This window comes from Canis aureus, chromosome 22 (assembly GCF_053574225.1).
Source record: "Canis aureus isolate CA01 chromosome 22, VMU_Caureus_v.1.0, whole genome shotgun sequence".
Lineage (NCBI taxonomy): Eukaryota > Metazoa > Chordata > Mammalia > Carnivora > Canidae > Canis > Canis aureus.
The window spans coordinates 22,992,901-23,006,573 of record NC_135632.1 but is presented as its reverse complement, the minus strand read 5'-3'; the positions used below and the strand labels follow the sequence as shown (position 1 = coordinate 23,006,573).

Genomic DNA, 13,673 nt, shown 5'->3' with positions numbered 1-13,673 from the left:
CCAATATGGGGCCTAAAGTCAGACTTGGCTTTGCTTATAATTTAAAAATTGTATAGTTGGATAAAGTATAATAGCCTTTGTTCTTAACCACACTGCTATACGGGGCCTAAAAATTGTATAGTTGGATAAAGTATAATAGCCTTTGTTCTTAACATGGCATTGCACACTGCAATACGGGGCCTAAAGTCAGACTTGGCTTTGCTTATAATTTAAAAATTGTATAGTTGGATAAAGTATAATAGCCTTTGTTCTTAACATGGCATTGCACACTGCTGGTGTCTTATACTGTACCAACTCTTTTATCTAAGTTATCTAATTTCTTTGTCTAATGTCTTCCATTAAAAATAGTTGAATTATTTACCCCCAAAAAATCTGGTAACAGGTGTCTTTTGCTACCTGGAGTGCTCTCTTGAAAGTCTGTATGCCATGAAAACTTACAGGAGCTGATTATGAGAAATTAATCATCACTGAGTCATTACTAAATAAACCCATAGTGGTTGACCATATTTATAAAGACTTGTTTCTAATGTGAAAGAAGGAAACACACTCACCGAATTGCTTTAGCACAAAAGCTCTAAATTATAGTAAAACTATATGTTTAGCTTTAACCCCTTCCCTGCTGTTAATGGGAAGTTAATTTATGTACTACTTAAATGTTTTATGTAGTAAAAAATATGTATTCTAGGTTTTTCTCATAAAAATACTCCTTGAATACCTATAAACATGCTGATCGACACAAAAAGGTAATGACCATTTAATAATAAGGAAGCTTTAACCCTCCAATTGCATTTTCCCCCATATTTCTCTTTTTGCAAAGTATTAATGAAAATGAACTACAACCACCATTTTTTGGTTCCTACCAATTCACATATATTTGAGTAGGCTGAAAGCTACCTTTTTCATTGCAAAGGTGTGTATCAATGTGAACATATATCTGAGAACCTCAAATACAAAAAGGTGTCTGTCCTATTTTTATTTTTTTAAGTAGGCATTTTACATGAAAACATTTGAGTTGGTAGTACAATAAGTAAAAAGATCAAAATATTTGAGTTGGTATAAGTAGTAAGATCAAAATATGCTTTCAAAAATATATTTAAACAAATTTTGTGAAATATATGCAGTCATTAACCCCCAACTGTAATTAATGGATTTTTGCTATAAATCACTTTGAATACTATGTTTGCACTTATGTTTTTCAAGTCCAAATTTGTAGGAACAAAGAATGCCTATTATTCTTTTGCTAGTTTTTCTTTTCAGGCTCCTAGAATGTTAGATTATTTCCTAAAGCAGTTTTTTTAAAGGCATTAAACTTAATATACTACTTACTTATAATGCATTAAATCTTACATTTTAGTAGCTTAAATCTGAAATCAGTGTATGGTAATTTGTGAATTTACTTTGTGCCTTTTATAGCTGGCAAACCCTCAAAGATGTGCTTTGGTCATATTTTATCTTATTTCCTTTTGAACTTCTCTCAAAAGGGGGATGCTCATTTCCTACCAAATTTCTTCTAAGTCACCATTATATTATAGTGCCTGAGAATCAGACCATTGCTTCTCAGACTTAGGTGCGTATGCATCACCTGGAGATCTAGCCAAATTGCAGGTTCTGATTCAGTAGTTCTGAGGAGAGGACCTAGAGTCTTAATTTTTCATAAGCTCCCAGGTGGTACTGATGATCCTGGTTCATGGACCACCCTGTGTGTAGCCATGCCTTACAGAACATTAACCAAAACCCTATAAAGTCACCAAAACTTTTGAGCAAACTACTCCGTATTGATAACATTCAAGTAGTTTTTGTAATGTTCAAACTCTTGTATAAACTGAAGTGGGGAAAATATGTTGAAATTGCACTTTTAAAACGAAGTATGGTTATTACATCTTTCACCTTTATAATTAAAATGTTGGAATCTTACAGGTATTAAAATTGATTTTATTATATATAAATATATAAATGGTGCAAAACTGAACTATGAAAACATTTATAAAACCTGTAAAACATTTCCTTTTCAATATAAAATTGACATTAGTTTGAGATAGATGAAGAAAGAGGTTTAGGCCATTTAAGAAAGGAGATTGTCATGTCCCTATCTTGGGGAAGGTCAAAGAATGCTAAGAGCTTGACTTATTACTGCATTAATAACTTCAGCTCATGCAGGTACATATAAAAGCAGAACAATGTAGAGAGCATAGAAAGCAGAGGGCTTAGCCTAGTCTGCTCATGGAAAGGCTAGAATTTAAAAAAATGTAACAGACAACCATTATTCATTTTACAGAAGACAATTCAAACCTTTCATAAACATTATCCTTTTATTCCTTGAAACTTTTGAGGTAGAGAATTGGGCTAGGCTACTGCTGAAAAGCGTAACCAGGAATGCTGAGGCCAACACAGCTCTTGAGAGATGAAAGAATTATGGAATTGAACTTGTCTTAGCAGCTCTGCTAGCTCTTGTTGAACAGAGACTTTCATGATCCATTCTTCATGTCATCTTAGGGTTCTAATGTGTCCAACATCCGTAGACCTCGTACAATAGGAAAGTTGATTCTTTTTTTCTTTTTGGAAAGTTGATTCTTTTAAGCAGCTAACACTGACACAATCATGACTCAAACTTTAATGTAGTCCAACGTAATTTCATGCAAATATCAGTTAAATCACAAAAATAACATCTTTTTATGTTTTACATTCTTAGGTTCCATATGTTTCCTAATTATTTTATCCTAAGGTACATTTGCAGTGAATTGTAATTGCTATTACCTCTGTCCTTGATGAAGGAAAACATTAGGAGAATGGGTTGTTTTTAAGCTAAATGTGTCTCCACTTGAGTGTCGGGAAGGAGCTTTTCCGCCCAAAAGTGAGGTTTCTGCTTCTTTTATTTCCATCGCCCTTTTGTATAGTTCAGCAGCTTTTTCAAAATCCCCTTCTTCATAGCTTTGAAAGAAAAAAATTGTTAAAATAGTATACTCTCTTAACTTGAAATGACTTTATAGGATACAAGTTGTGGATAATTCCTCATTTTCCCCTTTCTATTTTTAGTATGTGCATTCACTCAGACCAGTAAAAGAAAATATTCAAACTCTTCTTTCTTTTCTGAACTGCTACGGTATATCTCAGTGCCTTACATATAGACACTATTAGGACCATGTAATGGGTGCAGTGCAGTGAAATTGCTAAGGGAAGTCTCTGCATCCTGAGATTCACAAACCTAGATGGAAAAGAAAAAGGTGCATATTGATTTTGCTTTAAGAGAGTGTCCACACAGGGTAGTGAGGAGGGACAGAGAGAAAATTTTGAGCAGGCTCCAGGCCTAGCATGGAGGCTGATGCAGGGCTCAATCTCATATCCCTGAGATCATGACCTGAGCTGAAACCAAGAGTCAGATGCTTAACCAACTGAGCCACCTAAGCACCTCAAAATCTACATGCACTTAATGGTAAATTAGTTTTGAGGATGGCAAATTGCCCATCTAACTACCAGTTAGCTGCAAATGTAGTGAAAAACAGTACATGATCCATTCCTCTATAAAATAGATTATGCAACCTACATTTCACTTCTGGATACTACTTCAGTATCTTGAAGTAAATCAACCCGAAATAATCCCTTCCCCCTCCCAAGAAAAAACAATCAGCACTAAATATTCTGTGTTGTTTTATAAGTTAAAGCTGTTCCAAAAATGAGTTTGGCTGCTCTTAGGAAACTGAAAAAATTCTTACCTAAGCACTGCTAAATTTTTTAATGTTTCTCCAACTCGAGGATGCATCCGACCCAGGCTGTCTTCATAAATCTTTAATGCTCTTTCATACAATGGCAAGGCTTCATTGTGTTTTTTCTTATTAAAAAAAAAAAGAATAATGCTCACTTGAATACATTGAGTTGCTGAAATCTAAAATTTTTGACTATGCTGATCTACTGGGGTAAACCCATTTATTAATTTTTTTTGAGATTTTATTTATTCATGAAAGACAGGCAGAGACACAGGCAGAGGGAGAAGCCGTCTCCTTGCTGGGAGCCCGATGTGGGATTCGATTCCCAGCCCTGGGATCACAACCTGAGCTGAAGGCAGACACTCAAACAGTGAGCCACCCAGGTGTCCCAGTAAGCAAGCCCCTTTAATAATGTTAATATCTTCCTACAGGATGTAGATAAAACAAAAGTTTATTACTAATCATAATAGTAGAAGCATGTAATAGAAAGAAACCTAAGTTTTAGACCTAGTTTGGTGACCACTGATCGTGTAAGTAGAATCGTGTTTCTTTATTGCCCAGTGGGTGTAACACTACTTTTCACCTATCACAAGCAAATGGCACAGCTTAAAGACAGTATTAGACATAGAGATGTACAGTCTCCAGAATTTAAAAAATGAAGCTTATGCCATGAGCTAAATAAATGTTCTGTAGGTGTTTTACACTAAGAGGAAGGGATCGCCTTACAAATGTGACCTCAATAACTTCTCAAGTACTAAAGGAAGCATTAGTAATCTTAAATTTTCTTTAATTACTTTTACTATGCTACATCTATTTCATTTTTCTATTTCATACCTTAAAACTCTTAATAAAGAGTTAATATGTGGGAACTTACCATTTGGCAATAGAGAACAGCTAAGTTCACCAGGGCAGTAGCTACACTGGGGTGTTTTGGGCCAAAGGATTTCTGCCGAATTTCAACTGCCAGCTCATACAAAGGTACAGCTTTGTCAAGTTTCCCCTAAAAAATAACAGTGAAATCTAACAAAAATATTAAAATAATAAATACTATCTGATCACAGAGCTTCTTCCATAAATAGAATTTTCTATTAATGAGTCATTTTGAGGAAAAAGAATTTCAGAAACATTTTCTCCCACTTTAATGGTTCAGCTTATAGATAACTGAAATCTAATAGAATATGTAAGTAAAGCTACATTGAATATAAATACATTTTGATAATTCAGAAAGCCCTTTTATAAAGGTCCCATTATTACTCAGTTCCCAGGGAAGTCAAAATATGCCAGTAAAATGTTTGTTACTATATATAATTTAGACATGGCATCAAAATAAAATTTCATTTCCCACCAACCCCCTTCGAGATTTTTCTAATTATTTTTTAAAGGTTTTATTTATTTATTAGCATGGTGAGTGGCAGAGGGAGAGGGAGAAGTAGGATCCCCACTGAGCAAGGAGTCCGATGGAGGGCTCCATCCCAGGACCCTGGGGTCATGACCTGAGCTGAAGACAGATGCTTAACCAACTGAGCCATCCAGGCAGAGATTAGTTTTCTTTTTCACTTGAAAGTTGGGCAGAAATAGCAACAATGCATTGTTCTTACTTCAGTTTCAGGGCCAGGTTGACCAGCAAGGGTCTTATGAAGTCTAAAAAAGTCTACGTAGCTCTGTAACCATACTAAATGAAATCAGACTTCTCTTTTTTTTTTTTTTTTTCATTTTAGAACAGCTACAACAATTCCAACATTGCTCAGGCTAGAACCTTATGGCAAAGAATAGTTATATTTTATTGTAAGCAAAGAAAAGAAACCATGAAATTTAAATACTCATTTAACCTCCTATAGAGATTCCTCCTTCACCTCTGATAACTACGTGATTTGTTGTGTTTATGGCTGCTTAACACAGAAAACTTAATAGTGGCTGAATTTTAGAACTTCTGATATATAAGTTCCAATCAGAATGCTGAGGAATGCATTTGTCTTTGGAATGTATTTTAACAAAACCCAACCAGTACTGTAATTTAGTTAACTCTGGTATAGTGTTTTTTAATGTTCTATTCAGCTATTTGTTAAAAAAAAATCCTTATGATTGAAAAGCTCACAGAAAATAATAATCTATCCATCAGAAGACAAATTATTTTGCTGACAGTAATTATAACTTAATTGGTATATTATGAAACACATGTAAGCATGCCACAGATTACTTACCATTTTCTTATATAAGATTGCAAGATGTTTCACTGTATAGGCCAAAGAAGGATGATCAGGAGCTAATGCTCGTCTCCGGATGTCTAAAGCTCTTTCATAAAGTTCTTCTGCTTTATCGTACTGTTTCTTCTCATTGCACAGAGCTGCCAAATTATTTAAAGACTGGGCACAGTCGGGGTGATCTGGTCCTAGAACTCGCTCTCTCATTTCTAAGGACCGCTTCAGAAACTGGTCAGCTGTTCTATGAACAAAACCCCAAAATGGCTTAAATAATCGATCCTCTAGAAGTAAGAATTGTTAGCGCTAGTTAGGGGGAGAACTTAAGTATTTTTATTTTTAAATCCAAGATAGGTAATATCAAGGATTCACCTCAAAATCCTCTTTCTCTTTCCTACCCTTTATCCCTTCCTGCCCTTTTCCAAAAATTAAAAATGCTTTCCTGATAGTGTGAGGGCCTAAATTATCTGGATGATTGCCTCAGTTCTTCACTTGACTTTTTCTAAAAGACAAACCCATAAATATTTTCCAAAAAACTTCTGATACTTTTACTATTATTATTAGACCTAGTTCAAAAGATTTTGGTATTCGTTGATTTCCCCTTTGAAGTTAGTGCTATATAATTTTTAATTGAAGAACCCTTTCTGAGGCTGGCTAAGTATTTGTTACATTTTTCTGATAGCCAAAGTATCAAATTTGTTAGTTTTCTGAAATCCACAGAAGCCCCAAACACTTCTTCAGAGTATAAATATGTCTTTTTGAATCTTTTAAGTCCAAATAAACTGAAAACCAAAACTAGCAGCCATCTACATTCTATTCTTTATTCTCCCTTGATGTCAAGTTTCTTCTGTGAAGTCTAATGTATAGTATCTACACAAAACACTTTTATAGACATATAAAACATACTAGGGATGCTACAGAATAACTTTTTAGTTAATAAAAGAAACAACGTGATGGGAAACAGTAAAAAAAAAATGCCATGGTCTTTGTTAAGCATGGCTATGTTCATAACATACCATATGCAAAATCTGGCATGGTTTCTATCAATTTATTCTAGCTTGACTTGATAGAAACATAAAGCAGCTTTGCATCTAAGAGATAAAACAGACTTGTTTTCATTATTCACATCATGGTACTCACTCTAGGTTATTCTGAAGATAGTAGAGAACACCCAGCTCATTGAGGGTCCGAGCATTGTCAGGCGTGTCCTTACCTAAAGTGAGCTCTTCCAACTGCAGGGCTCGTCTACGTAAAAGGGCAAATCCATACTGAAGCAAAAACAAATTTATAATAATTAGTAAGTGCAGTCATTGATTCTGAAACTACACTGGAGTTCTAAGAAATCCTTTATCCTTTTGTTCCCCTTAAAGTAGATTACAAATATTTTAAGTATCACACTGAATTAATCCAATAGTTATTGCAAATACGCATACTTCCACATGGCATCACCTTCTAAAAGTCATTAAAAGTTGTTTTCTAAAAGTGATGATGAGATACTTGAGCAAAGTGAACTGAGTCCCAAATCCTTCAAAAGGATCAGGACACAGAATTAACCTGCTGATATTTACCAATCCCACTGCTAAACACAGAAAAACATCAGGTACTTAGAATGCACCTAGTGCCTGCAAGTAGTAGACAAATCCTGGAGATCAACTGCACAGTATAGTGAATGTAGATAACAATACTGTATTATAATCATCAAACTTGCTAAGAGATTAGATTTTAATTATTCCCATCATAAAAAATATATAATTCTGTGATATGACAGAGGTGCTATCACTACAATGGCAATCATATTACAATATAGAATGTATCAAATTAGCATGTTATACCCCTTAAATTTATACAATGTTATATGTCAAATATATTTAATTTTTAAAATGTACACAGCAGTTGAAGTTAAAAAAGCTATATTTAGATTTTATCAGCAGCTTAGAAAATGAAAATAATTTTGTGTGTGTTGCGCTCAAAGGTTAGAATTTCTCTACATTCGAATCTAACATTAAATTTTTTTGCTTTTCCTTTAAAAAACTGAAGCCGCTTTTAAATCTTCCAAAGTCTAGCCTTCAAATAAACTTTACAATTCCACTTTAAAAAAAGTAAAAAAAAATGTTTCCCATGTTTGAGATATAATTGCCATAAAACACTGTATAAGTTTAAAGTGTACAACATGTTTTCACATATGTATATACTGCTAAATAACCATGATAAATAGTTCTACTTTTTAAAAGTCTGCTAAGTTGTACTTCTCAGTAATACTAATACTTAAACATGTCTTATGTGTATATAAGAAAATGTTAGCACTTTTACAGAAATCACTTTATTATGTAAAGTTCTTAAATATGTGAAGTATTATGCATCAATATTATGATATTCAGAGATGCTCTTTTCCTCTGGTTCAAAACACAACACAAAAGAAACCTCTCATTACCGAGTTGCCTTTCCTCCTTGTAGCTTTCTGACGAATTTTAAAGGATTTTTTCCTAAAATGTTCAGCTTGTTCGTATCTTAAAAAAATAAATAAATAAAGTCAAACAAAAGAAACATATATCCAAAGTATCATACTTCAGTGACATGAAAGCATTCCTTACCTTGTGTAAAGCTTTTTTTGGCTCTTAAATATAGCATAATTTCTAAAAATGATAGTCACATGGAATTAAAAATCTTTAACAAAAACCTTCAAAAAACAAAATCTAACAAAATGAACCTAGTCCTCCAAGTAGCTGACATTTGACAGATTTTTAACCGATTTAACTCACTTTGAATCCTAAAGGATGACCTAACTAAATGAAAATCTAAAATTTTAGTTTGCTCTACCACCTTCTCCTGTATGTGCTAATTCTGGTCAAATATAAATGTAAATAGTTTGTGTGAAACAATACTTCTAGAAATTAAAAGAAAATATTCCAGTATGTATCATTTATGATACATGGTTTCTGATAGAGGAAAAGATGCCAATCAGTGGGTGTGTCTAATAGATATGAGACTTTTTATTACACCAGGGATTAGTAAATTTTTTCTGCGGGCAATGGTTGGCTGCCCTGTATTAGTAACACACTTAACATTACAAAGCTAGTTGGTGAAGGAGCCCAGATTCAAACCCGACTCTATGACTCCAAAGTCCATTCTCTATCCTCCACACACCTTCAAATAGGGATGGATCTCATAGTTCTAATTTTCTGCTTACTCCACAAACACCCAAGACTCAGAATAATATTCAAACATGGTAGATTCAAAAGAATATTGGATGAGAAAAGTACACAGCCACAAAACAAAAGCTTACCACGTAACTACATTAAGAATTTTATGACTCCCCATCATTAAGCCAGAGTATTATGGATCTAAGTCTTACTTATTTTGTTTCTGGTACAAAGTTGCAAGTGCCTCAAGTTCACGAGCAATATGTGGATGTTCCGCACCATAGGCATTTTCTGAGATTTCTAATGCCTGTTTATACAGCTGTTCTGCATTGCCAAACTTCTTCCAGTGCACGTATACACTTGCTAGTTGGTGGAGGGACTGAGCTACTCTTGGGTGATCTGGATCTAAAGCTGTTTCTCGAATTTCTAGAGACCTCTGCAAAGGCACCACAGCCTAGGGGGGAAAAAAGTTAAAGGGCAGTTAAAGCCAGTGAAATGCTGTAAGATCTGCAATCTTATTAGCACAGCAAATGAAAGCTGCCCTACCTCCTAGTATGGAAAGAAGAGCAAACAAGAAAAACCCACGCTGCTTCTGATTCCTGGCTGGTTACCTGACTGAGGAGGCCTAGGTCCTTGAGAAATCGCCCCAGGGTTTCATAAAGATCAGCCAAGCAAATCATATTCTCCTCGCCTTCACAGTTTTTCTCATATTGCTTCAATGAATCAAAGTATTCTGCTGCCATTGCGCTTTTGTCTTTGCCAACAAACTGCCAGTAACTCAGCAACTCAGCAAAGTGTCCTCTGTTTCAACAAAAAACCAGTAATTTAATGAAAAATAAACTTTAAAACTCACTATTGAGTGAAAATGCCAGAATTCCTATCAGGCTACTGACACTTTATTAGTAGGCAACTATAGTGTAGAGAGAGGTAAGACTGACGATAGACTCTGCCATCTGAGTCCACCACTTCCTAGTTGTGTGATGGTGAGCAGGTGGTCTGACCTCTTACACCTCATCATCCTTATCTGCAGAAAGGGGGTCACCAACCCTAGGTGTCTCAGAGGCTACTGTAAGCAGATGATGGCACAGATCAAGTACTCCATAATGTTGGCAGCTGTCGTTAATGTCATTATGGTTATCCACCAATGGGAATCTACCAGAATCCTTTGTAGACATTTCATGATACACAGTCAACTGCTGACTTCACTCAAATAATTATTTTAAATGATGGAAATTAGAATGGAAGAAATTTTTTTTTTGAGAATGGAAGAAATTAATGAAACATAGGCAACTGTCAGAATATAAATATAAAAGCAAGCTTACTCATCTGAGGAGATGACAATAGTAGGATGGGAGAGCTGGAAATCAGAAAGAGTATATCTGATTTCAAGGGAACTATGAAAAGTTGGGATGGAGATCAGAAATAATGTATGAGGTATAACAAAGAAATCTGAAAAGTTTACTTAGGAGCGAAACAAATTATGTAGCTATGTTATGAGAAATGTCTACATTTCTAAATAAGACAGCAACCCAAACCCCCATGAGGCTTAGAGGTCAGAAGCTTGATTGTAAAAAGGTGGTTTGGCCACTGGCAAATTCAAACATAACCAGAAGAGACAAACAATACATTTATGGAAAAGGGTAATCCTTTCTTTAAATTTAATACCAATCAAATTTTGTGTAGAGCCCAGAATCTGGTTTGAAGGCTACACTGAGATACCTGAAGGCCCTGAGAGGCAGACATCATGAGCCACCTCCCTCGGTGGTTTTGATCTGAAGCTGCTGAAATGCAAGATTAAGATAGAAAGCTATCTCAAGATCATTCCAGTTCTGATTATTAAGAATATTCTTTTTCTTCACCTCTTGGAAAAAAGAAGATCCCATGGCAATTTGCAAATTATCTTAAAATTTCTCCCAGTTTCATAATTCAGGGACTACTGATTCAGACTTTTATAGTTTTTTTATTATTATTTTTAATTGTGCCCTGTTTTATCCCTAGCTTGGGGATACCATAACTATTTTAGGTTAATATAATATGCACAGCTCAGCCCATAGTCTGGACTTACTAAACATCACATTGTGAGTGGGAGACCTTATATTACCTCTTTCCACTTACCTAAATTTTACAGCTGAATCCAATTTCATCTCTCTGGGCCCACTCAGAAATCCCTCTTTGCCAGTTGCTTTCTCTCTAAATCTCATTTTTTTACAGCATTATAGTATTTTTCTGTAATTTATTTATTTTGTAAGATATAGTTGACATATAACATTTATTAGTTTCAGATGAACTACTCATGATTTGATATTTATATACACAGCAATCTGTCTTATCCCCAGTTTCAGTTAGTGGTGATCAACACGGTCCAGGAGGAGATGATCCTCCTCTGACATAAGGTCAGAAGGTCAATAGTAGCCTAAGGCTCTATCATAATGCCTTCTCCATTCACCTGATTTCATCTCATCACTGGGGCATTCTTTCATCTCACAGCATCACGAGAAGTCTAAATTAATCCAGTAAGATATTTTGAGAGACAGACCACATTCACATAACTTTTATTATAGTATGTTGTTATAACTATTCGATATTATTGTTAGTTATTGCTGTTAATGTCTTACTATGCCTAATTCCTAAATTAAAACCTTATCATAGGAATGTCTGCACAGGAAAAAAAAAACATATATAGGGCTTGGTAGGATCTCTAGGTTCAGGCATCCACCGAAGGTCTTGGAATGTATCTGCCATGGAAAGGGGAAACTACTGAATTGCAAAATACTCGCCACAATAAGTCTAATTAACATCTGTCCCTATATATGGTTACAGAATTTTTTTCTTGTGATGAGGACTTTTAAGACCTACTTTCTTAGCAGCTTTAAAATATGCAATACAGTATTATTAACTATAATACTGCTGCACACTATATCACCAGGAGTTATTTTATAACTGTAAGTTTGTACACCTTTCTACTCCTTTTAAACCATTTGGCCCACTCCCTACCCTCTCCCTCTGGCAATCACCAATCTCTTCCTCTATCAAGAGCATGTTTGTTTTTTGTTTTTTTATTATTTATTTATATATATATATTTTTAAGATTTTATTTATTCATGAGAGACACAGAGAGAGAGAGAGGCAGAGACACAGGCATAGGGAGAAGCAGGCTCCATGCAGGGAACCCCATGTGGGACTCGATCCTGGGTCTCCAGGATCACACCCTGGGCCAAAGGCAGGCGCTAAACCACTGAGCCACCCTGGGATCCCCTCTTTTTTTTTTTTTTAGATTCCAGATATAAGTGAGATCATGCTATATTGGTCTTTCTCTGACTTATTTCACTTAGCATAATGTCATTTTTATGGCTGAATAGTATTCCATTGTATGTATGTAATGTGCACATATATACATACATCTTCTGTATCCATTTATCTATCGATGGACACCTAGGTTGTTTCCACATATTGACTATTGTAAAGAACACTACAATGAACATGGGGGTGCATATATCTTTTCAAATTATTATTATTTTTTTTAAAAATTTTATTTATTCATGAGAGATACAGAGAGAGATACAGAGACATAGGCAGAGGGAGAAGCAGGCCCCATGCAGGGAGCCCAATGCAGGACTCAATCCGGGGTCCCTGGGATCACAACCTGAGCTGAAGGCAGACGCTTAACTGCTGAGCCACCCAGGCATCCCAATTTTATTTGTTTTCTTCAGATAAACACCCAGAAGTGAATTGCTGGGTCATACTGCAATTCTATTTTTAATTTTTTAAAGAACCTCATATTGTTTTCCACAGTAGCTGCACAAAATTATGGTCTCATCAACAATGCACAAGGGTTCCCTTTTCTCTACATCCTTGCCAGCATTTATTATCTCTTATTTTCTTGATGATAGTCGTTCTAACAGGTGTATAGTGATATCTCATTTTACTTTTATTTTGTATTTCCCTGGTGACTAGTGATGTTGAGCATCCTTAAATGGATCTGTTGGCCATCTGTATATTTTTTTTGAAGAATGTCTATTTAGATCCTCTGTCCATTTTTCATTTATTTTTTTTCAAAGATTTTATTTATTTATGTAACAGAGACTGCACAAGCAGGGGGAGCAGCAGGCAGCGGAAGAGGGGGAAGCAGACTCCCCGCTGAGCAAGGAGCTCTACATGGGGCTCGATCTTGGGACCCTGGAATCATGACCTGAGCCAAAGGCAGATGCTTAGCCAACTGAGCCCCCCAGGTGCCCCTCTGCCCATTTAAAAAATCAGACTCTTGTTGTTCTTATTGAGTTGTATGAGTTCTTTATATATTTTGGATGTTAACCCCTTTGCAGACATATGATTTGCAAATATTTTCTCTCATTCAGTAGGTTGCCTTTTCATTTTGTTTATGATTTCCTTTGCTGTGCAGAAGCTTTTTTAGTTTGATATAGTTCCACCAGTTTACTTTGCTTTCGTTGCCTTTGCTTTCTGTGTCAGATCTAAGAAATCATCACCAAAGACTGATGTTAAGCAGTTTACTGGCTATGTTTTCTAGGGTTTTATGGTTTCGGGTAATTAAGACCCGAAAAAACTACATTAAAAATGCCATTTTTCTTTGTTATACCAAACAACTGTTTAAATCTGTTTTTTTGGGGGGGGGGGGG

The 13,673-nt window shown here is 35.3% G+C and overlaps 1 protein-coding gene across 3 annotated transcripts in view; it reads right to left on the bottom strand.

Moving 5' to 3' along the window:
* Nucleotides 1–2,290: 2,290 nt before the first annotated feature.
* NPHP3 (nephrocystin 3) overlaps nucleotides 2,291–13,673 on the bottom strand; it is a 41,221-nt gene continuing 29,838 nt past the window's right edge. The window contains exons 20-27 of one of the 3 annotated variants that reach the window (XM_077865158.1): nucleotides 9,651–9,840; nucleotides 9,252–9,493; nucleotides 8,331–8,406; nucleotides 7,040–7,167; nucleotides 5,903–6,143; nucleotides 4,576–4,701; nucleotides 3,711–3,826; nucleotides 2,291–2,928 (exon numbers count right to left, since the gene is read on the bottom strand). In XM_077865158.1, the coding sequence (XP_077721284.1) occupies nucleotides 2,751–2,928; nucleotides 3,711–3,826; nucleotides 4,576–4,701; nucleotides 5,903–6,143; nucleotides 7,040–7,167; nucleotides 8,331–8,406; nucleotides 9,252–9,493; nucleotides 9,651–9,840 (1,297 nt within the window). In that variant the 3' untranslated portion in view covers nucleotides 2,291–2,750. Of the gene's footprint in view, nucleotides 2,929–3,710; nucleotides 3,827–4,575; nucleotides 4,722–5,902; nucleotides 6,144–7,039; nucleotides 7,168–8,330; nucleotides 8,407–9,251; nucleotides 9,494–9,650; nucleotides 9,841–13,673 lie in introns of those variants that run through there. The other 2 variants (XM_077865160.1, XM_077865159.1) reach the window with 2 other exon arrangements.